This window comes from Cibotium barometz, chromosome 48 (genome assembly GCF_041138505.1).
Source record: "Cibotium barometz isolate CiBa-2024 chromosome 48, ASM4113850v1, whole genome shotgun sequence".
Lineage (NCBI taxonomy): Eukaryota > Viridiplantae > Streptophyta > Polypodiopsida > Cyatheales > Cibotiaceae > Cibotium > Cibotium barometz.
The window spans coordinates 46,073,077-46,099,548 of record NC_141093.1 but is presented as its reverse complement, the minus strand read 5'-3'; the positions used below and the strand labels follow the sequence as shown (position 1 = coordinate 46,099,548).

Below are 26,472 nucleotides of genomic sequence, written 5' to 3'. Positions count from 1 at the left end.
ATCCACAGCTATTGGATATATATAAGGAGGCTTTTCAGTTGAGGACAACTGATTAGAAGCCGAGGGGATGTCACCATTTATTGATTTTATTGATATCCCAAGATTAATAAAGCATTGACCAAGTTTTGACTAAGTTTCACTTCAGTCAAAGGATCTTTTTAATGGTCAAAGTCATGTTAGACTTTTAATTAATGATTTAATTAAAGTCAAAGAGTTCGAAGGATTCCAAAAGACTTAGAGGATTCTAAGTATAAAAAGGGGAGGATTCCCAAGAAGCACTATTTAATGTGCTAGTGACCCGGTCAAAGTCAAAGTGACTCGGTCAAAGTTAAAAATGACTTGGAGGATTCCAAGAGTGGGGCACTGGACCCAAGTGGTTTAAATTCCACGAAATCTAGAGAACAAGGAATGGGACCCGGACCCAAGTGGTTTGATTCCAGAAATCCGGAGAGAAAAATAAAAAAGGGGCACTGGACCCAAGTGGTTAAAATTCCAAGAAATCCAGAGAGCAAAGAATGACCCAAGTGGTTTAGTCCAGAAATCCTGAAAGTTTTAATGGAGAACCCGCCCAAGGGATTGATATTAAATCATCCAGAAACTCGGTGTGACTTCGGTCAAAAGGATTGATCTCGGTCAAAGGTCTTTGACCTCAGTCAAAGAGATTGACCATGGTCAAAGTGGGTTGACTTGAGTCAACCAAGTATATATATTATTATGTGCACATATATGTGTGTGGGGACGCCCACTGTGACTAGGATTAGTCAAGTTTATTATTTTTAAAGATGCATGCAAGGCTAACAATTAAGGTGCGCTTGTTATGGTGCCATTAGTATTGTTACAGGTACCTGGGTGAATTAAAAGAGATTCTTAAAGAGCGAGACCCACGCACTAGTTTGCCAAGGCCCATGTGACCGAGGGCGTGCAAAAGAATTCTAGAGTGGGTGTGTGTAGCTAGCTAGGTGGCTTGTACCTAGCAGTTAGAGGCTAAGGTTTAAGCATGTGGCCAGTTACTATTTTTGGAGGTTTTGAGATAAGCCTCACCTCTTGTAAAGAATCTAGTCTAGCTTTTGGACTGCTTCAGGCTGCTACAGGCAGGATTTCTTTGTAATTGATCTTTCTTGCAATTAATACAAACCCGCAAGGGGGGATCCAGTGATGCAGTTGCCCTGGATCCTAGTCGGGGTGTCGTGTACTTTCAAATGCATGCTGAGCAGGAAGTAGAGAAAAGCAACAGGAAAGAAAAAGAAAAAAAATGATCGTGCTGGAGTTTGTGTAATTTTCTGTCTGTAATCTTGAAATGGAGCTGCCTGTGTGGTTTTAGCTTGAGTGGCTTGGCAGACCATTATTCAGCCCTAGAGCAAAGGAGGTCTAGCCATCATTGCTCCAGAGCCCCCATGCCCGGATATGTGATGCGCAACCGCATTCTGGTAAAAGAGGATGGAGGGCAATTGCCTGCTATTATAAGGAGCATCCATAGAGCACAATTGAGCTACACAAAGTGGATGTATATAAGCGCTTTTTATGGCTAAAAGTACAAAGGGATGGGCCCCCTATGTATATTACAGGATTTTATATCCCGCACTGGGCTTCAGATGCAAATTGGGCGAGAGTAGAGCGATTGCAGATTCTTGTGCTTGCACGGGATTTGTAGCAAGCCATCAGTTCCACATCGTTTTGTTCTAGCCAAGTTTGGAGCACCTCCAAAACAGCTTGATGCAAGCTTCCAAGTGATCACATATCTACACAGGATCCAAGAGTACGGCTCCTCATCTACTGGCTGACTTCGACTCTCTATGTCTTTAGCCTACGCGGGTGAACAAAGATGTTGGTATGCTCATATCGTTTTCTTTTTTGTCCTTTTTGTGAAGATATCTGTTGATACTCCCAGGGAGCTGCCTCAGGGCCTCCTTGTACTGATGTATGAACAGGTTTTCTATTGTCCCATAGACATTTTCAAGTCTCCCGTGGACAATAGTAATCTCTCTCTCTCTCTCTCTCTCTCTCTCTCTCTCTCTCTCTCTCTCTCAGCAGATGGTTTTGTGATCAGACCCAGTTACATGGATGTACACTTGTCTCATGCAGTACGATGTGCTATTGGTCAGATTCGCACATCCTCACACCAGCTTGAGATTGAGATTGGCCGATATAGAGGTATACCAGCTGAGGCCAGGATATGCCGAGTATGCCATGGGGAGCCAGAGACAGAGCTGCATTATATATGCCATTGTACTGCATACTATGAGATACGTGGTCGTTTCCACTGTTTATTCAGAGAGGGTTTTGGACCACTTTCCAGAGTCATGGGGTACCAGGACCAGAGGTGTTTGGGATTGTTCTTGCTTGAGCTGCGGAGACATAGAGATAGCCTGCTTAGGCGCACAGAGAGCCAGACTCAGAGGCACATTACAGACTTCTTTAGTCCGGCCATCACTGCGCCAGATGGACCACAGCAGCAGCAGGACATGGATACCGCCCACACCAGGGGTACACTGATTGATCGTGCGATTGAGCTTGGGTGGTCCAGACGCCCACGACCACGGAGGAGGGCATCCCAGCATAGACGGAGGTTGCAGCGGCAGATTCGGATTATTCTTGCGAGGCATGCGAGACACCCAGTCAGGGTGCTGACCACAGAGGATATTGAGGAGATCCGCCAGTGTCCGATGCGGCACATATTATGAGATGGAGGTACCTCCATAGTGTACCTTCCAGTTCCAGTTTCATTTTCTAGGTGCCAGTAGTATCATCTTTATTTTTCATTTTCTGGGTTTTTTTATCCAGACATTGTATCAGATCCACCATGATGTAACTTTTGGTCTCATAGGTCATTATGGCCTTTTGAAGACGTTAATATAACATTTCATTTCATTTCATTTCTCACACACACACACACACACACACACACATCCGGGTCCACGACCTCACGTCCATGCTCTCAGCATGCCCTACCGGGGTCACAATCACACTCATCCGCCACAGGGCCGCTTGCCGCCCCCAACAACTGACCTCAACCTCCATCAAGCAGCGAGACGTCAGAGGCGAATCATCATCGCAGGATTTTTTTCAGCCTCCCACCCAATGGCCACTTTGTGATTGGCCTCTGATGACTGCCATGCTCTCCTTTTTTTGTATCACCATTTTGTAACATTTTTGTATTATCTGGAGATAGAGATAGACATTTTTTGTGTCACGACTAGACACACCATCCTCTATATATTTTTTGGTAGACACGGCTCGGCTGGTTCGTTTTGAGACCGCCACTGTAATGCCCACTGTATCAATTATCTTTAGTCTCGTAGACCTTCACGGTCTCCCAAAGATTTCAATAAACTTTCTTTCTTCTTTCTTTCTCTTCCTCCTTGCCTCCTTCCTTCTTCCTCCATTGCTGCTCACTTCTGTCCTGCACCCTCACGCCATAGCTGCTTACTTCCGCCCTGACCCACGTGCCATAGCTGATCACCTCCACCCTGATATACTTGCCTCCTGTTTTTTACCCCTGACCTGTTGCCTCATCCACAACCTGTTGCCTCCTGCTGCGACCTGCTGTTTATACCCGCACCATTTGGTCTACACCTGCGCCTGCTGCTTGACATACTGCCCCAAACCTGCTGCATCAACTCCAGGTCACGCATCAGCATCACGCCCAGTCACTTGCTCTCATGAGCATCTGCCCACAGCCCTGATTCGTGGGCCTGTTTGCGCTCCTGCAACTGCCCACGTTTCTGGCCTGGAGGTGCCTGCGCTGCCTTGACTGGAAATACCCGCAACTGTGCTACCTAGCAAGGGTAGCAAGGCTAGCAAGCAAAGCCTATACCTTGGCCTTGCCATTGCCAAGCTCGCTTCAGAACTACCAGCCTCAGTTCGACAAACATCAACCCCCCGCCATAAACAATCAGCCCGTACCTCTCCTGCGCGCGTATGTTCCTGCCTGCTACATCGGCCCATTGGCTGGCCCATGGCTTTGCTGGTCGACACCAAGTGGCCTGCCTGGAATCCTTTCGAAAATTACTCTCCATTGATGCTAACTTAGAGCTTGGAGGAATGCCCTCACACTTAGGGCTGAACTGAATCAGCTCAAGAATCTCCTTCTTCCTTCTTGCCTTGGGGTTTGATGGCCACAGATAAGGAGACAGAGAAGGAGAAAGAGAAACCTAAACCATCACCCAAACAAGCAATCCTCAGAGATCTTTTGAAAAGGACGTCTCGCAGCAACGGCCTTGAAGTGGATAGCAAACCGATTTCCAAGCTTACCATCATGGGTACCACCGCAGCCACCACTTCAGCTATCACCTCCACTCTCAATGTGCCAGTTTCTATAGGAGACGCCTTCAATCCAACACTCCATTTGCAACCCTCCCCACTGCAAATGAGTTATATGTCACCCCTACCCCTTACACAGCAGCCCTTCCCCACCCCTTCATCCTATACAGCTAGCATTGGACCTATGTTCCATCAGTCCCCCGCTCACTCCAGACTTACACCATGTCACAATTCTCACCCCCCAGGATTTCACAGGATACCATCAACTACATCTTGACGGAGATTCATCACTTACGGGATAGAGAGGTGGAGCATGCTCGCACTATTCAGAGTATGGGCCAGAGATTCTACACCTACGACAGGAGGTTGTCGCTCTCACAGTTACAGTTACAGTTACAGTCACAGCCACTCCACGTACCACACCTGAGGTAGAGGATCAAATCACCACCATTCAGACAGCTATTGAGGAGACCACAAGATGGGTGGACATTGCGAAACGTGCACCAAAGGCGGCCGTGTCAGCTACTATTGCCGAGCAACAGCAGAGAGCCAATAAGGCTCTCAATATCTGAGTACGGGGGATCCCTCGGACAAATTCATCCATACCCTTGGTAGATGCGACCGTTTTTGTGACCTCCACACTGGGGATTGTAGAGCATGGGATTGAGCATGCATGGCGCACGAGACGAGACGTCATGCACCCACAGCCCTTGATTATTAGATTTCGGGATACTCAGGCTTGACTTGCAACTCTCAGACAGTGTTCCTCTTTACGAGACCACCCCACTGTCTTTATGGATGAGGACCTCACACCTTACAAGTGGAGGAGCGGCGTGCTCTCCTACAGCAGAGGGATACAGCCCGTCAGGAGGGAAAGTGGGCCGTGGTCCGAGATGGACGGTTACGGGTTGGCCCACGTTGTCCAGCTCCTATAGATACCATAGGAGAACATGCAAATCCCCCTCCCAAATAGGGAAACATGGTCTATGAGACTTAGCACACAATATCCTTGGCATGCACTGTATGGAACTGTAATGGTACCTTATGGTCCGATCCAGGGAATTTTTCGGAGTCATACATTGGATGAGATATTGCTTTCACACTGAGACACACCAGAGCCTTGAGCGTCCTCTACCCATAGTTAGTGCATACACTTGGAATTAGCATTCCGCAAGGAGACCGGAGACACGAGAAGTTAGAGGATCAGGGGGAATTGCAGTCCTATTCAGATCAGCCCTCATCAATTTGATTTCCGTGGTTCGATGTGACACATGCCCACTTCCTTTGGCTTCGACTACGATGCCCCTCCGCTCGTGACCTGTTCATAGCGATCTGCTATTTCCCTCTAGAGACATCGCACTTTACACGGATTTTACATGTGGAGACGGAGACCTCACCCTACTCATCAGTACTACACCCAAATATTATGTTCTCTAGACACTAAGAGGTCCTCCAGGTTGGGGGACTTCAGCGTGAGGATAGGTACACGACAGACATCACGTCTAGAGTTTCACTCAAACCCCATTCTATTACATGAGATGGTATAGAAGATTCAAGCATCTCTTGATCCTCAGCAGACAAACATGCCCCCATCACCGCATATGGACATTCTTTCTTAAATCTAGGCTGGGTGCATGATGCGATCATTTGCAATGGGCTGGACAAATGGCCTTCATCCAGCGGGTTCACATGCTTCCCTCATGGAGGCGGCGCCAGTGTTATTGATTACCTCATGGGATCTCCTACTTTAGCTTCACAGATCACTGATTTCCACGTCACACCCCCACCTCCAGGAGCCGACCACACCTACTTGCTCTTCCATATTCTCACCTCCAAACACACCCCCAGTCATATACACCACCTATCATGACATACACTTTGATCACAAGCTCTCTCCCGACGATGCAACACATCTATCCTCCCTCCTACGCCACATAGACACCATCCCCTCGTAACAGTTGGTATGATGATGAGTGCAAGGCTCTCTGCCGCACACTTAGACTCACGACCAAAATAAACACACGGGTAGCCCCCCACCTATTCACGGAGTATTGCCGCCCGGTCCACCCCAAAAAACAAGCATTCCTCCGCCAAAATAAGGACGCGCTAAAACGAACATTTTGTTTAGTAGTAACTTCAAGGAGTTTTGGAGGAAGTTTCTGGAGCGACGCTCTCTCACACCCCTCACGGATACTTCTCTCTGGCACTCCTACGCACGTACCCTTTATGATAAATCTAACCAGTCCTCCCCCTAACCTATCTAAAATTCCTCGCCCTACATCTTGCACACTTTTCACCCCCAAGGGAGTCACCCATGCAACACTCAAGCTCCACAATGGCCGTACCAAGGATCACGAGGGGCTATGTACTGAGTTTAGCGCCTATGGCATACAAACTCTAGATCCGATCCTTGCAGAGTTATTAAATGAAGCTGCTAGGGTGGCTGCCTCAATCTTTGTCTGCCATGCCTGGGCCCCTCGAGTTGCGCCAACTGCTAAATCGGTCGTGTCCATCTGACTAAAGATGACGAGAGGTGCTTAGGCATGCGGTCATTGCTGAAAATCTGTTGGAAGGCGCCAAGGAGGGGTTGATGTATCTAATCCTAGAAGGTGGCGAAGAAGGCATGAGAAAGCATGTCCTCTCCTGGGCATATCTGCCCATCTAGCAACAAGACCGCATCTTGCATCTCCGTTGCTGTGAAGGGAGCAAGAAGGACTTCTCCCATACTGGGCTGCATTAAAGATGGCGTGTGACTGTAGACCTCCTCCCTACAGCAACGGGCCTAAGGGGCTGGCTGCTCCTACAGAAACAGTGTCCAATGGTACCCTGTGGCAATCTCCATGACCTCCTCAGGGCCATCCCAAGGCTACCATCCTGGGCCTTGAAACTGCGAATTTGCTCCCCTGAAGATCTCTGACCATGTGTCTGAAAGAACTCACACCTCATCCTATCACCTTTCCTCGCCCAAAAGGATGTGGAAGCATGGAAGGAGAAATCTGATTGTCGTTGCATTGACTCCTCCAGCATGGAACGTGCACGGATCTCCTGAAGCCTGAGCCCCTCCGAACCTCGAGCTGCCTGCTGCATACGTTGAATGGAAGCGAGGTCTTTGCGGAGACCCCTCCCCCTGGCCCATTACTCTGGCTGGGCCTGCCTCCTGACAAATGCTGCTCGAATCTGCTGAAGCCTGTGTCACCTGCTCCGCCAAGTCACCACAAACATCCCACTCCCTATCCCACAGATCCACTATATGGCTATGAACCTCCACTCCAAAAGAGAAAGAATCCAGGATCCTGCAAGAACCGGGGCTATGGAATGAGCCGCCTCGTCTAGAGTCATGATCACACGACTATGATCTGACACTGTCGTCCCAGGCACCACCCCGGACTATCCACCTTTGCCAACTGCCCACTTGTTGACTTAGTAACGATCCAACTGCTCCAACAATCTACCCCCTTCCCGCCGCAAGCCCCAAGAGAAATCTACACTCCCTGGCCATATGCTAAAAGAAGGCTCTCTCCAACTGTCCCTCCCTCCTACTGCAAAGAGGAAGGACTCCCACGTAGTTTGCTCCACGTGCGCAATGCCAGCTAACTCTGAACCCCTGCCTTGCTGATCCTCCAATGTCTAGAGATTGTTGAAGTCACCTCCAATAATCCATGAATCCACCTCAGGGGCCGAATCTGCCAATGTCTGCCAGAAGGAAGTCCTCCGCCGAAGATCCGTAGGTGCGTAGATAATGAGGATCCCAATCCTGGAACCCTTTGTCTCTATGCCGACCCAAAGCGCTCACCCAGGAACCAAGGTACCATGTCCAAAAACACACTGGGTAAGCGAGGCACCAATGGAAGTGCACACACCTCCGCTACGCCCCTACTCCCCAATCGAAGGCTCCTAGTGTGTGAGCATCCTAGAAGCACCTTCCCACATCTGCTAGTCTGCGCTACCGAAAGCTTATGATCTTGTAAAAAGAAGCATATCCAGACTACCCACCAAGGCTAGCTGAAGCTCTTGCCTCAAAATCAACTTCCTTGGACCACGGACTCCAGAGGAATGAAACCCGTTAACGTTCCAAGAGATGATGTGCATACTCATGCTGATGTGTGGTAGGCCCCGAATAGTTGTCTGCTCGCGGTCGATGATGACATCGTCGATGGAATCCCTGCAAACAAACGAAGACGCTTTTGTGAAGGTTTAGAGGGGGGGGTCTGACTCATCCAAATCGTTCCCTAAAACCTTCAACAGTGGAGTAAGCCCCTTCGTGCCATGAGTGTACGCCTTCTCAAGCCAACTCGAGATCTCACCCAAGGATATGCCATTGAAGCCCCTGAGCTTCGCTCCCGTACAAGGCCAAACATACTGTAGATATATTCAATGAGGCGAAGGCCAAATGATCACCGTAAGGCAAAACCACTTGGCGTTGCGGTGCCACCTCAAGCGAACATCACCTGCCTGAAACTGTTGCCTAAGTAACTCTCCAGCCATGGTGCCAATCCATCCCTGTACTTGCTCCTAAGTCTGCGCACAAATGGCCTCCCAAGCAAGGTCATCTGACCACTCCTTGGTCCCATCATTGAGAAGCGTGAAAGAGTAACTCGGTCCATCTGATGGGGCAAGAGCAGTGATCTTCCCATCTGCCCCCTTGCAGAGAAAGAAAATATTGATGCCCAAACAAGCACATCTAGATAGTCCCAAGGGCCAGAGCGGTACAACTCCAATGGCAACTCTCGAGAACCAAGTGAGGAAGAAAAGGAAGCGGAGCGGCCTAACTAGGGGATACGCGGATCTAAGGTGTAGGCTAGGGACGAACCACCTGAGGTACTATAACATAAACAGGCTGTTCCTTTTCAAGATTACACACACAGAGATTCACAAAACTGCAGCACGTCTAAAATTTTGTTTCTTTTCCCTGCTCTTTTTCTTCATACACAACATACATTTGAAAGCTAGTCCACACCCCCACTAGGATCCAGGGCAACTGCTTTCCTGGATCCCCCCTTGCGGGTTTGGTATTATTGCAAGAAAGTTTTATTACAAGTCACTGCAGAAGCAGCCTGTCTTCCAAAATCCCAGAACTAAGAACTAGTCTAGAATCATTACAAGAGGTGAGACTTATCTCAAACCTCTAAAAATAGTAACTGGTCATGTGCCTACACATTAGCCGCTAACTGCTAGGTACAAGCCACCTAGCTAGCTGCCGCACACACACATGAAGCTACTTGTGCGCGCTCGGTCACATGAGCCTTGGCAAGCCGATGCGTGTGTCCCGCTCTTTAAAATCCTTTTTAATACATCCGGGTACCTGTAACAATTCTAATGGCACCACCACGAGCGCACATTAATTGTTGGCCTTGCATGCATCATTAAAAATAATAAACTTGACTAATCCTAGTCACAGTGGGCGTCCCCACACACATATATGTGCACATATTATTATTAATTACTTGGTTGACCCAAAGTCAACCCACTTTGACCAAGGTCAAACCTCTTTGACTAAGTTCAAAGACCTTTGACCGAGGTCAATCCCTTTGACCGAAGTCACACCGAGTTTCTGGATGATGTAATATCAATCCCTTGGGCCGGTTCCCATTAACTTTTCCGGATTTTTGGATTAAACCACTTGGGCCAGGCCCCATTCTTTATTCTTCTGGATTTCCTGAAATTTCAACCACTAGGGTCCAGTGCCCCTTTTTATTTCCCTCTCCGGATTTCTGGAATCAAACCACTTGGGTCCGGGTTCCATTCCTTTTTCTTCTGGATTTCTTGGAATTTACCACTTGGGTCCAGTGCCCCACTTCTTGGAATCCTCCAAGTCATTTTTAACTTTGACCGGGTCACTAGCACATTAAATGTGCTTCTTGGGAATCCTCCCCTTTTATACTTAGAATCCTCTAAGTCTTTCGGAATCCTCCGAGTTCTCTGACTTTAATTGAATCATTAATTAAAAGTCAATATTACTTTGACCATTAAAAATATTCTTTGACTAAAGTCAAACTTAGTCAAAACTTGGTCTAACCACTTTATTAACCTTGGGATATCAATAAATGGTGACAAGTACCTCCTCTCCTGCTTGGGTGCTGACAACTGGTGGGGTGGAGGGGGTACTTTGCACATCTTGTAGGGTTGCAATCACTGGCTCCTCTACAGGGGGGCTGGGTGGGGAGGGGGTGGGGGTGGTTGGGGAGGGGGCTGAGGGGGGCGGGGAGAGAAGCTCCTACTACGTCTACTGCACTCCACCTCCTCATCAACCTCTAAAGGCTTGCTTTTCTATTTGTTCTTCTTTTACTTTTTTCCTACAACCTTCGTCCATCCCTCGCCATCCGGTGGGGCAGTCTTTTGGCGGGTTGCGCCCTGTGCCGTCGACTTCGAATGGCTAGGAAGACGGGGCTCTGTTCTAATGAAGCGAGGGTATGATCGCGCCTAGCGCCCAAATCCATGGCACCTCAAGCACTGATCGGGAAGTCCTGTGACGAGAAGACTCTGAGAAATAGCCCTCGCAGCATTCACTATCTCTAGCTCCGAAGGCAAACTAGAGGGATCAAGCAGCGAACTCAACGGACACTTGCGGCAGCCACTAGATCTGCGAAAGTATCCTACATGACCCACCCAAAGTGTGCCCCCCAATCCCTAACAATGGGGCGAAGCTCGGCCGCCAACCCAGGAAAATGGAGGGTGATTTGTGGAAACAAGAATCGAAGTCATCGGCACTCAATCCCCTGTATCCAATGACACGCCCATACACCGAAGTACCTATGAAGTCTGTGGCGCCTCTCCTCAACATGATAACCTGTTGCTTTGTCAAAGTAACTTGATAGGCTTTGGAAGAGGAGGGGATCCTATCGGGCCACGGGCTCCCAGCTTGAAGCCACCATATCGAAGGGACAAACTAAAAGCTCACACAAATTGGAAAATTGGTGTCCATGTGTTCGGTATGCTGGCATTGTATAAGGGGCGAATTGCTGCTCGAGCTTGAGCACTGACTTGAATGTCTTTGAACTCAATCTAGGTGAAGGGAGGCTTTGCAATCATGTTAGATCATTTAAAAATTCCATCCGCACCATTGACTATTCCGTCAGAGGTGACGAGATTTCCAGTGCAAATTTTGATTATCATACCTAGTTTCAATACTTCATAATGTTAACATGAGCTGCTATTGTGAGCTCGCTCCCGCTCCCCCCTCCATCTACCTCCCCTCTCTCTCGCATGAGCTCACCTCACCAGAGCCTCGCGTTGCTCATCGTCGCCCTCCCCCCTTGCTTCCTCCTTGTTGCGCCTATAGCGCGGCCTGCTTCGCAACCTGTACACAGCCACATGACCTGCTCACATTTTCTGCGACTCGTCCGTGTGCTCACCCACAGCTTGTTCGCGCCTCGCCTTTGCCTTGCTTTCATGCGTGACCTGCTCGTGAGCCTGTGCATTCTTGAGTTGCTTTATGGGCATCGTGAGTGTGAGTTGTGTCTCACTTGGCTCTTGAGCGTGGGCAGCATCCCCTTTCCTTCCGCCATCGCCTCCTCCCTGGGTTGAGCCATCTGCATCTTTGTTCCCTCTCCTCACGGCTTCGACCCCTGAATTTCAAATTGGGAAGAATCCCTTGAAGACTGTCAGCCATCAACAATTCCCACCACAACTGACCGTTGCACGAACGGTGCACAGATCACAAGGCCTCTCAATGGACTCTCTTGCATTTGACACTAAAGGTATTAGAACTCATGGACTTCTTTACACTGCACTATCACGCATTTGCGATCCAATAAACCTCTACACTTAGCACCAATACAACAAAATAATATTAAAATTGACACCAAGAAATTGCACGACTGACCACAACCTACCAATGGCTGCTCGACCAGCCCAACTTGGCAAAAACCTACCCAAGCACTACAACGATACAAAGCCTTAACACAAGGTCTTTTCCATGCCACCAGAAGACATTATTCAATGCAATAGTATGCTTGGCGCAACAATATTATGCCTGCAAGAACTCCACACTGCACCGACTTCAAGAGTTGACATTCCCAGATTTCACTGTGCAAACACAAACACCGGTTTCAACATGGCAACCTTCTACAAACCAACTCTACAACTGCTACACACAGAAAGTTCATACACACGAGGGTGTGAAGCGCAAATTTGATTATTCCATAAATCATTGGAAGAAGATAAAAGACGGAATAGTAAGGCACTAAATTTCCTCGTACGAGGTTTGGAAATGGAAGACACACCAATGTCAGATACTGAAACCCTTCAGGCTGAAAAAGGCCTTGTATGGTTTGAAACAAGCTCCACGAGCTTGGTATGCAAAAATAGGTGCTTTTCTACTCACCCAACCCTCATTGATATGAATCCTCATGATCAATGTCCTTTGACCGAAGTCAACGCCGGATTCCTGGTTGACCGAAGTACAACCCTTGGGCCGGTTCCCATATTCTTCCGCGTTTCAGGCATGACCAATGTCAATCCTGTGGGCCGGTAGTCCCATGTTCTCCCGCGTTTCAGGCATGACCAATGTCAATCCTGTGGGCCGGTAGTCCCATGTTCTTCCGCGTTTCAGGCATGACCATTGTCAGTCCCTTGGGCCGGTAGTCCCATTCTTCCGGTTCTTTGGACTTAGTCCACAGGGGTTCCGGTTCCCCTTGACTCGGAATCCTCCAAGTCCTGCTTGACTAGGCCAGTACTTTGACCCTATCCATATGTTTCTCTTCCAGTTGATTAATTAAATCCATAATTAAACAACCCACTGGACTCTCGGATTCCCAAGTCAAATCCTTGACTGGAATCAGCCCACTTTGACCATACATTTCATACATTGACTAAAGTCAAACTTGGTCAAACTTCATTAATCAATGATTTGATTACAAGTTGGTGACATCCCCTCGGCTTCTAATCAGTTGACCTCAACTGAAAAGCCTGCTTGTAGATGTCCAAAATCTCTGGATGATCAGACAACATGTCTTCATCCATCCACTTGGCAAGCAATGCCGAATAATTTTTGAATTTTACAAGGTATCTGTACATCTGTTTGCCCTGGGGGCCCTTATGTACACTATGATACACAATCTGTTCTGGTTGGAGGACCTCCTCTAACTCTTCCACCTCTGGTGGATCCTCTAGAACCGGTTCAGTTGCTTCTAGTCGCTAGTACTTCTTCAGAAGACTCACATGGAATGCATTGTGAATAGTCCAATGACCTGGCAAACCCAATCTGAAGGATACTGGATTTATCTCCTCTATGACTTTGAATGGTCCATAGTACCTCGGAGATAGTTTAACATAAACCTTTTCCTTACCCTTCAGCTTGCGGAGTCTTGTCTTTTCAAATTTCAGAAGTACCCACTCTCCAATTTTGAGGTCCAACTGCCTTCTGTGTTTATCTGCAGGTTGCTTTTGCTTCAGCTGAGATCTTTCTATTGCTGTCCGCACCTGGCTGAACGCTGTCTCAAGATCTCTGACATATTCATAGCTGCAAAAATCTCATCCTTTGTTCGAAGGATTGGCGGTACAATGACCTTTCCGTATATGACCTCAAAAGGAGCTCTTCCTGTGGAGCTATGCACCGTATTGTTGTATGCAAACTCCACCAGTGGGAGATACCTTTGCCACTCAGTTTTCTGCTCAGCCACATAACATTTTAGCAAATCCAATACTGTGGAATTTGCTATCTCGCTCTGACCGTCTGTCTGAGGATGAAATGAAGAAGAGAAATTCAACTTCGTCCCCAAATTGTCAAACAAGGCCCTCCAGAATAGACTGATCATTCTGGGGTCACGGTCACTCACAATGGACTTAGGCATACCATGGTGCTTGAATATCTGAGCAATAAACACCCTTGCCATGTGGTGTACCTTTATCGTCTTCTTGACTGGAATGAAATGAGCCTGCTTACTGAAGCGGTCAATGATAGTCCATATCCCATCATTTCCAGTTCTTGACCTTGGCAACTCAAATATGAAGTCCATTGCTATACTCTCCCATGGTGCTTCTGGCACGGGTAGAGGCATTAAAAGACCAGGTGTTTGATGCCTGTCATATTTGACTTTCTGGCAAGTAAGGCATTATGTGACAAACTGATGTAAGTCTTTCCGCATTCCTGGCCAATAAAAATATCTTTCCAGAGCTTGGGTAGTTGAGGCAATACCCCTATGTCCTGCATACAGTGGTGCAAGACATTCATCCATTATTTTCTATCTCATGCCTCTAGCTATGCGTAGGCAATCGTCCTTCATCAGATACCCATCTTTCATTGAATACTGACTGCTAAACTGCCCATCAAGCATTTGCTGATAAACTACTCCAAAGTCTGGATCTTGTGCATACTGGGACTCATACTGGGACTGCATGTCCTATAAATCCTGGTGATAGGCAATAGTGACATTATGCACTTGGGGTCTCCTAGATAGAGCATATGCTGCCCTATTCTTCACTCCTGGCACATAGACAATCTGGAAGTGAAACATGGACAGCAAATTTGCCCACTTGAAGTGCTTCTCAGATAACTTTGTCTGTGTCAAGAAGTAACGTAAGCTCTGGTGATCCGTCTTCACAATAAAATCAGCTCCCAACAAATAATGTTTCCAGTTGGTGAGAGCGTGGATCACAGCTAATAGTTCTTTCTCATAGAACACCAAATGAAGCTCTGCATCACGGAGCCTTCTGCTCTCATATGCAACCACATGCCCATCCTATTGGAGCACTGCTCCAATGCTGTCCCCACATGCATCACACTCGACCACGAAGGGCTTATACAAATCAGGAACCACAAGTACTGGTCCTGTCATAAGCTTCTCTTTCAGTTGCTTGAAAGTAGCTTTCTGGCTGTCTCCCCAAACAAAAGTGGCATTCTTCTTTGTCAGATCATGAAGAGGAGTAGCTAAGGCTGCGAAATGCCCTATGAATCTGCGATAGTAGGAGCATAAGCCCAAGAAGCTCCGTACCTCGTGCACTGAACGCAGCTCTGGCCAATCTCTGATGGCCTGTATTTTAGCACGGTCCATTCTGACTCCCTCCCTAGAAATAATGTGTCCCAGATAATGGATCTCGTCCAAGAAGAATTCACTCTTCTTTCCATTGATGAAGAGCTGATTTTTACGCAGCTCTTCGAATACCAAGGCCAGATGTTGTTTATGTTCCTCCAGTGATGTAGAGAAGACAATGATGTCGTCAAAGAAGGTACCAGTAAAATGTCCATACGGCCTGAATATCCGATCCATCATCCTATTGAAAGTGGCAAGGGCATTTGTCAACCCAAATGGCATCACTAGATATTCATACAGTCCAAAGGTAGTCCTGAAGGCTGTCTTATACACATCCTGTGGCTGTATCCTTATCTGATGATAACCACTTTTCAAATCTATCCTGCTAAAAATAGTGGCTCCACCCAATTTGTCCAAGACATCATCAATGCGTGGAATGGGGAACCTGTTCTTGATGGTCATCTTGTTCAAGGCGCGATAATCCACGCACATCCTGAACGAACCATCTTTCTTCTGTACTAGCAGTACAGGTGAGCAAAAAGGTGAGGAGCTGGGCTGTATTAACCCTTTGGACAGCAAGTCCTGAACCTGGTTCATTATCTCCTCCCTCTACGTGGCACTGACCCTGTATGGTGGCCTATTAGGCAGCTCACTCCCTGGCACTAGATCTATCATGTGATCCTCTTGCCTCTCTGGGGGTAGCTGTTCTGGTAGTGCCTCCGAAAAACAATCTTTGAATTTATTTAAAAATTGAAAATTGCTTTCATTGTGTACATTAAAATCAGCAGACATATCTAGGATTGTGTCCCTGACAAAAACCATGTACGCAGAAATTGCTGATTTCATTTCTTTGCTGAAAGATTTATCTGATACAACGGGGATAGTTTCCCCTCTACTTTTAGCAATGATTTTCTGCAACCTACCCCTATGTACAAACTGAAACACCCTATCTGGGAAGCTCAACTGTACACTGTGGCGAAGAAACCACAAAATTCCCAGCACAACATCATGGTGCTTCAGGGGTGAAACAAAGAAATCCTCATAGTCTGTATAGTTTTGTACATGAAGCTGTAGTTTCCCAATAAGCGGGGTGACTGGCACTGGGTCCCCATGAAACATCTGATCGGCATTTAGGGCCCTACCCAATTCTTCCACCTTGATCCCTAAACGGATGGCCAAGTCTTCTGAGATGAAGTTGTCGGAAGCCCCTTGATCAAAGAAGATCAGTGCTGGCTGGTCACGAATCTTCCCCCAAGCCAGACACATCTCCCGTTCCTCTGGATCCTGGCTGCGTCCCAAAACATCAGGGATCCCTGCAGCTCGTGGCCTAGGTGGCTGTTGTGGCTTCTTTGCCTCTTTCCCCTTCGATGTCGAAGGCATGTCTGGGCATCTGGCAGCCACATGTCCTGGTTCCCCGCACCAGAAACACTTGCCCTCTTTCCTGAAGATATCAATTTGTTCAAGACTGAATTTGGATTGAAACTTTAATCCTCTGGGCTGTGGGGGCTGTGACGGTTTTCCCTCGGCTTCTGAGGTTGAAACCCTTTCTTTGCCCCTCTAGGGAATTCTCTCCGTTCAGGAAATTCCCTCCTTTCTTGCCTGTAGGATTCAGGCTTCCTTCTTGTCGGCATACCTGCTTGCAGTGACATCAAAGTGGAGGGGTCTTGCATGTACATTAGACTAGCCACTGTAGCAGCATGCATCAGATTTTGAATAGGTATTCACTTGGGTCAGAATTTTCGGGGTCAGACCGGCCTTGTACTTCTCCATCTGAGTCTTGTGGGATATTTTCCTAAATGGCAAGACCTGCAGGTAATAGTCCCAAAACCTCTGGTTGTAGTCATCCACGGACTCCCCTGCTTCCATGTGCAGACTGTCCCAAGCATTCATTACATGGCTTTTGAATTCCTTGGGCAGGAACTGCTTGAAGAAGGCCTTTTTAAACCCCTTCTAGTGCTTGGGTGCAGTACCATCCTGCGTCTGGGCTTCCCACCACGCACTGGCTATCCCTGTAAGATGCAGGCTAACCATTCTCAACTTGGATGATTCCAGGAAGTTCTCACTTCCAAACGCTGCATCAAACTGTCTGACAAATTGAACGGCTTTATCCGCTTGCCCATATCTGCCATTGAAGGTGATGAATCTCACGGATTTCCCACCCTCCTTGAATTCTCTGGGCTTGTCACACTTTTTCTTTTTAACTGTCTTCTCTCTTCTCGATGGCTCCGGAGAGGTCTCAGAAGAAGAAGACTCTGAGCTGGATGTAGAGCATGAAGAGGTACTGGATGGTTCCTGTTGTTGCCTCCTCTTCTTGGTCCGAGCACGGGACCCTCTTTTCCTTTTTTCTGCTGGACTCAGGCTGTGCTTCCACTTGCACAAGTGGCCTAGGCACATCATAGGCGGTACTTGAAGCCTCTCCTTGGACAAACAGGTGTTGTAACCTCGGATCCCTCCTGAAGGTTTCCATTTTGTTGCATCATTTCTTTCACTCTTTGTTCCAGCTCCATTGGCATCTGTGGGTCCACCTCTGGTGCAGCAGGAGCACCCTGACTAGGCATTTGTTTACCCTTGTCTTTCCCGGCCATCCTTTTTACTGTAACTATACTTTCTGACTGTACTTTTGAAGGACTGTACCTTTTTGTGTAGATTTCACAAAACTGTTTCTTTTTCCCTCTTTTTAATAAACTATACTTTCTTTGTTTATCCACTGAATACAGGCATATGCAGGCTGTAACACAAGGATAATACCCCTGACAGTAGTAGTGCAGTTACTGGTTTTCTTTTATGGATTTCACAATTATTTCTCTTCCCTGTGTCTCTATGCAGGCTGTTCACAGTACCAGCAGGTACATTCAGGTAAGGACTAAGTTGGCCAAAGGTATCTTTTTGTGATTATTATGATCACCCTTTCAAAGAGGAGCTTTTCTCTGCTTCTTTTTTTTTTTGTAATCAGAATATACTGTATAGCTTAGGCGGGCAGTTGCGCAGATAGGTAATTCGATCACCAGGGGCTTTTCGCCTCATCTTTTCTCCTCCAAGAATTTTCTATCAGTCTTGGACTTGGTTGGATCGTGACAGTTCCACGATTTTGATTTTTATTTCTGTGGAGAAGATGGTGCAAATCTAAAATAGAAGCTGACGTTCCTTCGTGACCGAATTCCAGCACGCGGCCAATTTAGATTTCTTCCAACAGAGTGAAAGACTGTGATCGACTTTGTACTAATGAATCATTAATTAGAATTGGTCTTGCTCTGCCCAAAAGCCGCGATCAAATTTCTTTCTTCGCGACTGTCACAGTTTAACACGGGCCACTTCACAAATCGTTCCGGTGGATATTCATGCCTGACGCGAGCATCGATTCATAGAGTTCTTCATTTCACAGCTTCTAACAGGGGGAAACTCGGTCGTCAAGTAGTCAGCCTGTTCCACGTTGGGAATTCCGACGCAGACTAATCAATCACGAGAGCATTTTTATAAGCAAGACGACAGCGCGAAGCTGTTTCAATATCGTCTGTGTATCGTGACAGTCACTTTTCCCCTTTGTCAAAGGTTGAGGGTTCTGAATTCTCAACACATAATCGGTTTCGCGAACGATAGATTCTACTCCAAATCAAATTTCTGCCTGAGTTTTCAGCTCGCACTATTCATTTAAGCAATTTCCACTTGTCGTCTCCATCGCGATGATCAATTCTTGGATACCACTATCTCTGTTTGACAGTCGCGACGAGTTTTTCACTTCGTGGGCACTTCTTTAGAAACTCCTTCCGACTGTCTACAAATCGCGAGCATAAATTTATTATTGCATCGCGACAAGCTTTTCAATATTCCCTTCGTTCCATCCGGCGTGGGTATTCAATCTTCTTCTAGGGGTATCCAATTTTATCAACTCGCGAATTATCCCAGATCCAATTTACGTTATCAATTCAGGACACAAGCTCACGGCAGGTTCCCTCCCAGTCTGCCTCACCCGAATTCAGACTTGCTCAAGCATCTGTCAGAACACTTCCAACAGTAATCGTTTACTGTTCTTAGCTCAAACACTTCCAGGCATACTGATCTGCCCCTGACAGGAAATCACATCGACTGCTTTCCAAGCATCTTCCACAGTCTCTGTATTTACAGGCTTATGCAATTGATTTTTGGGCAGCTCTTATGCAATTAGTACTTCATGCCTTTGACTCTGGGTATTTTCTCAAGTGCAGCTGACTGTTCACAGTCTTTCTGCCTTACTGTCATTTGTTCCCAGCAATTACTGCTTCACAGATAGCATCTATTGCTTACCCCTTTTCCCACAGCATTTGCAGGCATCTCTTGTGCAGGTATTTTACACTTGATCTATGCACCTTTCAGAGAAGGTGCAGACCTTGCTCTGATACCACTGTAAGACGAGGGACGGGGCTTTCCCCTGTATTACCTGCTTTCTAATCTAACACCATCATTGCCCCCATTATACCTGCACCTATGAAATCTCTGCAACATCATTGTGAGCACAAGCATCCATAGTTGCATGCTAGAGAAACAGTCTGCGGAATTGAAAGTACCGTTGAAATGTAGATTTTTCTCTCCCTCTCTCAACACCCGAGTGAGGCCCAGAGAAACGCGCTGGCTGGACCCCCCCGAAAGTTTTTATTCCACAGTACCACGCGCCCGACTCATCAGACAACTCCAGGATTTGGGTTATGGACAGGAGGTTATATGGGCTGTAGTGGCTTTATATGAGAGGGTGACAGGACGTGTCCGCATTGGTTCCAATTGGTTTAGGACATGGTTGCCCCCCCCTAAGCTTCCAGTGAAGCTCGAGTTTTACCGCACACCTTGTCTCCAGATCTCCATCATTCCGCCAGGATACCTACAACTACATTTGCCTCATGCACTTTGGATTTCTCTTGGTCAGTTCAGGGTCTCCTCACATCGACTACGCATCGAGAGCGGACGAGCAGAGGGCATTCCACGAGAGGGTCGCATTTGTACCTTTTGTGATCTACAGGAGATTGAGTCCGAGGAGCATTTCACTACCATATGCCCCATCTACTATGCCATCCGAGGTCAATACCATTGCCTCTTCCGCGACGGGTTTGGACCTCTTACTCGGGTCCTACTTTACCCAGACCAGCGATGTCTCGCCGCCTTCCTACATGAGATGACTCAATATCGAGCCACACTCATGCGTGCTCAATTGCGTGACCAGTCGGGGCAGCCAGATCCTGCTTAGAGGCCCATCACCAACTTCTTCCGACTACCAGATCCAACACCCCAACTGACCCGGCATCGTACACGGGATCGAGAGCCAGAGCCTCGCTAGATGAGACAGCGGACTGATTCACTTTTCTGTGCACGGACATACCTGCTTTCTTCTCTAGTTCCGACACCTGACCGACCAGGGTCTTTGTGGCACTAGTTCGACGCTGAGTCATCTCCCGCCGACTTTAGCGACGACAGACTTCTAGAGGACAGCCCTCCATCATGGCTTTTATGCACCCCTGTTCAACACCAGAGAATCATTGATATCTAGCTATCTATTGATAAATTTTTATAGATTTATAGACATATGGATGTACATGGATAGTTCTATCTGTCACCATTTATTGATATCCCAAGGTTAATAAAGTGGTTTGACCAAGTTTTGACTAAGTTTGACTTCAAAGGATACTTTTAAATGGTCAAAGTAATGTTGACTTTTAATTAATGATTTAATTAAAGTCAGAGAACTCGGAGGATTCCGAAAGACTTAGAGGATTCTAAGTATAAAAGGGGAGGATTCCCAAGCAGCACATTTAATGTGCTAGTGACTCGGTCAAAGTCAAAAGTGACCCGATCAAAGTTAAAAACAAGTTGGAGGATTCCAAGAGTGGGGCACTGGACCCAAGTGGAATAAATTCCAGGAAATCCAGAAGAAAAAGGCATGGGACCCGGACCCAAGTGGTTTGATTCCAGAAATCTGGAGAAGAAAATAAAAAGGGGGGCACTGGACCCTAGTGGTTGAAATTCCAAGAAATCCAGAAGAACAAGAATGGGGCCCGGCCCAAGTGGTTAAATCCAGAAATCCGGAAAAGTTAATGGGAACCGGCCCAAGGGATTGATGTTAAATCATCCAGAAACTCGGTGTGACTTCGGTCAAAGGAATTGACCTCGGTCAAAGGTCTTTGACCTCAGTCAAAGAGGTTTGATCTTGGTCAAAATGGGTTGACTTTGGATCAACCAAGTATATATTATTATTATGTGCACATATATGTGTGTGGGGACGCCCACTGTGAGTAGGATTAGTCAAGATTATTATTTTTAATGATGCATGCAAGGCTAACAATTAATGTGCGCTGGTTATGGTGCCATTAGCATTGTTACAGGTACCCGGGTGAATTAAAAAGAATTATTAAAAGCGGGACCCACGCACCGGCTTGCCAAGGCTCAAGTGACCGAGCGCGCGCAAGTAGCTTCTAGTGTGTGTGCGGCATTTAGCTAGGTGGCTTGTACCTAGCAGTTAGCGACTAGTGTGTAGGCACATAGCTAGTTACTATTTTTAGAGGGTTGAGATAAGTCTCACCTCTTGTAATGATTCTAGTTAGTTCTAGTTCTTGGTTCTTGGAATTGGGTACAGCTGCTTCTGCAGAAATTTTGTGACGGATCTTTCTTGCAATAATATTAACCCGCAAGGGGGGATCCAAGAAAGCGATTGCCCTGGATCCTAGTCGGGTGTGATGTGTGCTTTTGACATGAATGTTTGAACAAGAAGCAGAGAACAAAAACAGGAAAAAGAAAGAGAATTTTTGAACGTGCTGTTATCTCTTATTTTATCTGCCTGTGTAATCAAGAAAAAGAACAGCTTGCTGTTGTTATAGTGGTATAGCATGGCTCTGTGATTTTCCAAAATCACACCGACCCTGGAAGTGGATATTCTAGAAAGAATCGTGCAGATGGGGCTCTGTGAAGAAGAAAAGAGTTTTCTTTGATTTTGACTAAATAACTGTCGAGCAGAAATGCCTGGAAAAGAAAAGATACGAACTGAGTAAATTGGGGGTAAATGCTAAAATGCCTGACAGACGTGTTCAGACACCCACGAATAGATGGAATGCCTGAAAAGAGCCGAAGTAGCACAAAACAGCAACGCGATTTGATTTCACAGTCTCTGCAGGAAGACATTTCGAGAAAGAAATCGAGATGATGACAAATTTCTCACGCAATTACAAAATCGCGATGATTTTGTGCTCGCTTGGATTGGTTCGAAGAAATTCCGCCTCCTGACATCAAATCGCCATTGAAAAACGAATCGCGAAGCAGGATAAGAGCATCGCGACTGCTAATCATGCCTTTCGAATTGACATTTTGGGTCTAACTATCCAAGAATGAGAGAAAAAATCCTGACAGAAATTCCAAATTGATTTTGGAATTGAAAACGGGTCGCGATAGCAGAAGTTCACTGTGTGAAGACCTCAGAAGTTCGCGATTTTGAAATCGGATAAGTATCATTTGATTATACGAGGAGGAATACGCACCCCATCCATAAACTGAATCATGTGGGTCACTGACTAAAGGCCACGGTGGAACCAGAAACGTTCTGGAAAGATGAAGGAACCGCGACCAGAGAAATCCTAGATCCGCCGTTTCGTGAGCTCAATAGAAGAGGTGAAAACAGTCTCGGTGGTGACTTGAATCACTAGTGCTGGACGCCCATGTTTAAATTGTTCGCCGGCAACTAATTTCCGTGCGAAATTTGGGACTAAGTGAAGACTCGCGATGAGTTCACCACAAACGTGAAGGCGCGACGGAATTGGGGAGATAAAAGCCTGTTTTGTTAAACGCGATTCTGATATTATTATGCAGCGGAGAGAAGTACATTAAATTGTGCGCAGACAATTTGACGTTATGCCCTGAAAATAATTCTGTATACTCTCGAAGCAAGTCTGCATCATATATTTGATAGTAGTCAATCGTGTCCAGCCTTTGGACATAGGATAGTCTACAGCAGTGCCAACAGCCTGACGATGGCAAGGAATACACACAGTATGTCTAAGGACAGAAAACGATGCAGAGAATAAATAAATGCCCTGGCAGATCTGTCAGAGTTCTGAAGTGGCAGAGACAGCTTCTGTGAGGAGTTGCAAATGCTCAGCCATGCCTGAACAGAGAATAAAATATATGCTGTGAACAAATGCCTACATAGTAGTGACAGTCGTGTCAGAAAATTCGAAACAGCAGGAATAGCCTGTAGTGGCCACTTGAAATGCTAAGTCAACAGTGAGTGCCGAGTACATTATGCCTGTTCAGTTTTGAGTCTGAGGACATTGATGCCTGCAGATTGTTGAAGAGATAATTAAATATTAAAAAGAGCAGTGAATAAAGAGGCAGCAAAGGCATTCTACTGTGCATGCATCATGGCTTCACATGAACCCGTGCCATCAGGACAGGAGGCAAATAAAGAAGAGCGGTACAGGAAACTACTTGCTGACCTGGCAGAGGCTAGGCAAGATCCTTTGTTCCAGAGCTTAGTCAGTCCTCCTGTTGAGGGACCTGCTTTGCCCTTGAAAGGGACAGGTCAGTGGATCAGAGAGGAAGATGAACCCGTGAGCGTAGTCACCACATGCAGTCACGCAGGTCCTCCTCATCTCATCATGAAAGTAGCAGACGATCCCGTCGTACACGCAGGAGAACACGTAGCTTGTCTACAACAGCTAGTGGGGAGTCAGACTCCAATTCTCCTTGCAGGTCCCCTGATGGTCATACTTACAGAAGAGCAAGACGCAGCAGACAACGCAGTCGGAGGGACTTCAAGGAAGGAAGTAAGTCTGTTAAGTTTATAACATTTAATGGACACTATGCCCAGCCAGAGAAGGCTATGCAGTTCATCAGACAATTTGATGCGGCCTTTGGCATGGAAGACTTTTATGAGCCCTCAAAACTAAGAGCTGTTAGCCTGCACTTAACTGGCGCAGCGAGTGCTTGGTGGGAATCTTTGTTGCGAGATGGCACTGCACCCAAGCACTGGAAGGCCTTTAAAAAGGCATTCCACAAACAGTTCCTGCCCAAACCTTTCAGAGACCAAGTCATTAGGTCTTGGGACAGTCTGCATATGGAGGAAGGGGAAACAATGGATGAATATAATCAGAAATTTTGGGACTACTACTTACAAGTCCTACCCTTCCGTCGGGTATCCAAGAAGATGCAGTTGGAAAAGTACAGAGCTGGGTTGAATATGAAAATTCAAACCCAGGTTAATACGCAACACTTCAAGGATATCCAGAGCTTGATGCACGCTGCTACAGTGGCCAGTCTTGTACAGATGGAAGATCCTTCCACACTTATGTCACTGCAAGCAGGACTCTTGAAGAAACGAAAATTTGAAGTCGGGAGATTTCAAAAGAGGTCTGAGGTTAGAGGGGAAAAGAGAATGATGCCTTATCAGAAGCCGAGGGGTGGCCGGTTTAGAAAGCCCTCCAGGGATTTCAGAGGCAAAGGCCAGTGGACACCTGAGCAAATAGAGACCTTCCGTAAGGAAGGTAAATGTTTTAGATGCGGCAAAGAAGGGCATGTGGCTGCCAAGTGTCCCGACAGGCCCTCCACATCGAGGGGAACTGGGGCAGAAAAGTCACAAGGGCCGCCTAAGACTACAATGAGTGGAATCCCTGATATTCTGGGAAGCAATGCCAATCCCGCCGCTAGGGAGCTTCTGATGACATGGGGGAAGATCCGTGATCAGCCCGCTTTGATATTGTTTGATTCAGGGGCAACAGATAATTTTATATCACAGGATCTCGCCATAAAACTGGGAATCAAGGCTGAAGAACTTGGAAGAGAATTAGATGCAGAACAGATCTTCCAAGGAGAGTCAGTACCAGTCACTCCCCTGATTGGGAAGCTGAGGGTTCACATTCAGGAGTATGTGGACCAAGAGGACTTCCTGATCTCACCCCTCAGACATTATGATGTTGTTTTGGGCACCCCGTGGTTCCACCATAAGCAGGTGCAAATTGTATATCCAGACAGACTCCTGAAGTTTGTACATAAAGGTAAAGAGATGCATTTGGAAGCCAGGCAAAAGGGTGATACCATTCCCCTTGTAAATAGTGTGGCCGTTGGCAAATCAATAAAGAATGCTGTTTTTGTAAAGGACAAATGCTCGAGTTTTACCGCACACCTTGTCTCCAGATCTCACCAGAGGGATTCATCATTCCGCCAGGATACATACAACTACATTTGCCTCATGCACTTTGGATTTCTCTTGGTTAGTTCAGGGTCTCCTCACATCGACTACGCATCGAGAGCGGACGAGCAGAGGGCGTTCCACGAGAGGGTCGCATTTGTACCTTTTGTGATCTACAGGAGATTGAGTCCGAGGAGCATTTCACTACCATATGCCCCATCTACTATGCCATCCGAGGTCAATACCACTGCCTCTTCCGCGACGGGTTTGGACCTCTTACTCGGCTCCTACTTTACCCAGACCAGCGATGTCTCGCCGCCTTCCTACATGAGATGACTCAATATCGAGCCACACTCATGCGTGCTCAATTGCGTGACCAGTCGGGGCAGACAGATCCTGCTTAGAGGCCCATCACCAACTTCTTCCGACTACCAGATCCAACACCCCAACTGACCCGGCGTCGTACACGGGATCGAGAGCCAGAGCCTCGCTAGATGAGACAGCGGACTGATTCACTTTTCTGCGCACGGACATACCTGCTTTCTTCTCTAGTTCCGACACCTGACCGACCAGGGTCTTTGTGGCACTAGTTCAACGCTGAGTCATCTCCCGCCGACTTAAGCGACGACAGACTTCTAGAGGACAGCCCTCCATCATGGCTTTTATGCACCCCTGTTCAACACCAGAGAATCATTGATATCTAGCTATCTATTGATATATTTTTATAGATTTATAGACATATGGATGTACATGGATAGTTCTATCCTTCGTGATATTACTTGTTTTTTTATGCTACGGGATTGTGGGTCCGTTTTGAAGAACACACCCGCCTAGTGCATTGTACAAGATTTACTTTAGTCTCATAGGCCTTTTATGGTCTCCCGTAGACTTTAATAAACTCTCTCTCTCTCTCTCTCTCTCTCTCTCTCTCTCTCTCTCATATCAGATCGCCCAACTGGGGTCACCGTTGCATACATTCGTCATAGGGCCCCCCATCGCCCCAGATGTGCTACCGCCACCAGGCAGCACGATGTCAGAGACCAATCATCCATCGCAAGATTCTTTTCGACCCACCCGACGGCCCCACTGTGATTGGCCTTTGACTAC

The 26,472-nt window shown here is 47.0% G+C and overlaps 2 protein-coding genes across 5 annotated transcripts in view; one reads left to right on the top strand and one right to left on the bottom strand.

Annotated features, from left to right (window-relative positions):
• Positions 1-26,472, bottom strand: part of LOC147611224 (uncharacterized) — a 216,210-nt gene that overhangs the window by 176,937 nt on the left and 12,801 nt on the right. The gene's annotated exons all lie outside the window — the stretch shown is intronic.
• On the top strand, positions 22,642-26,112 carry LOC147611225 (uncharacterized). The gene has a single exon (XM_086785266.1). The coding sequence runs from the start codon at positions 23,806-23,808 to the stop codon at positions 25,699-25,701; it is 1,896 nt and encodes a 631-aa protein (XP_086641392.1). The 5' UTR covers positions 22,642-23,805; the 3' UTR covers positions 25,702-26,112.

What these genes read in the sequence shown, in the direction of transcription:
- LOC147611225 (XM_086785266.1), top strand. Translation starts at nt 23,806, where the DNA reads ATGCAGTCACGCAGGTCCTCCTCATCTCATCATGAAAGTAGCAGACGA.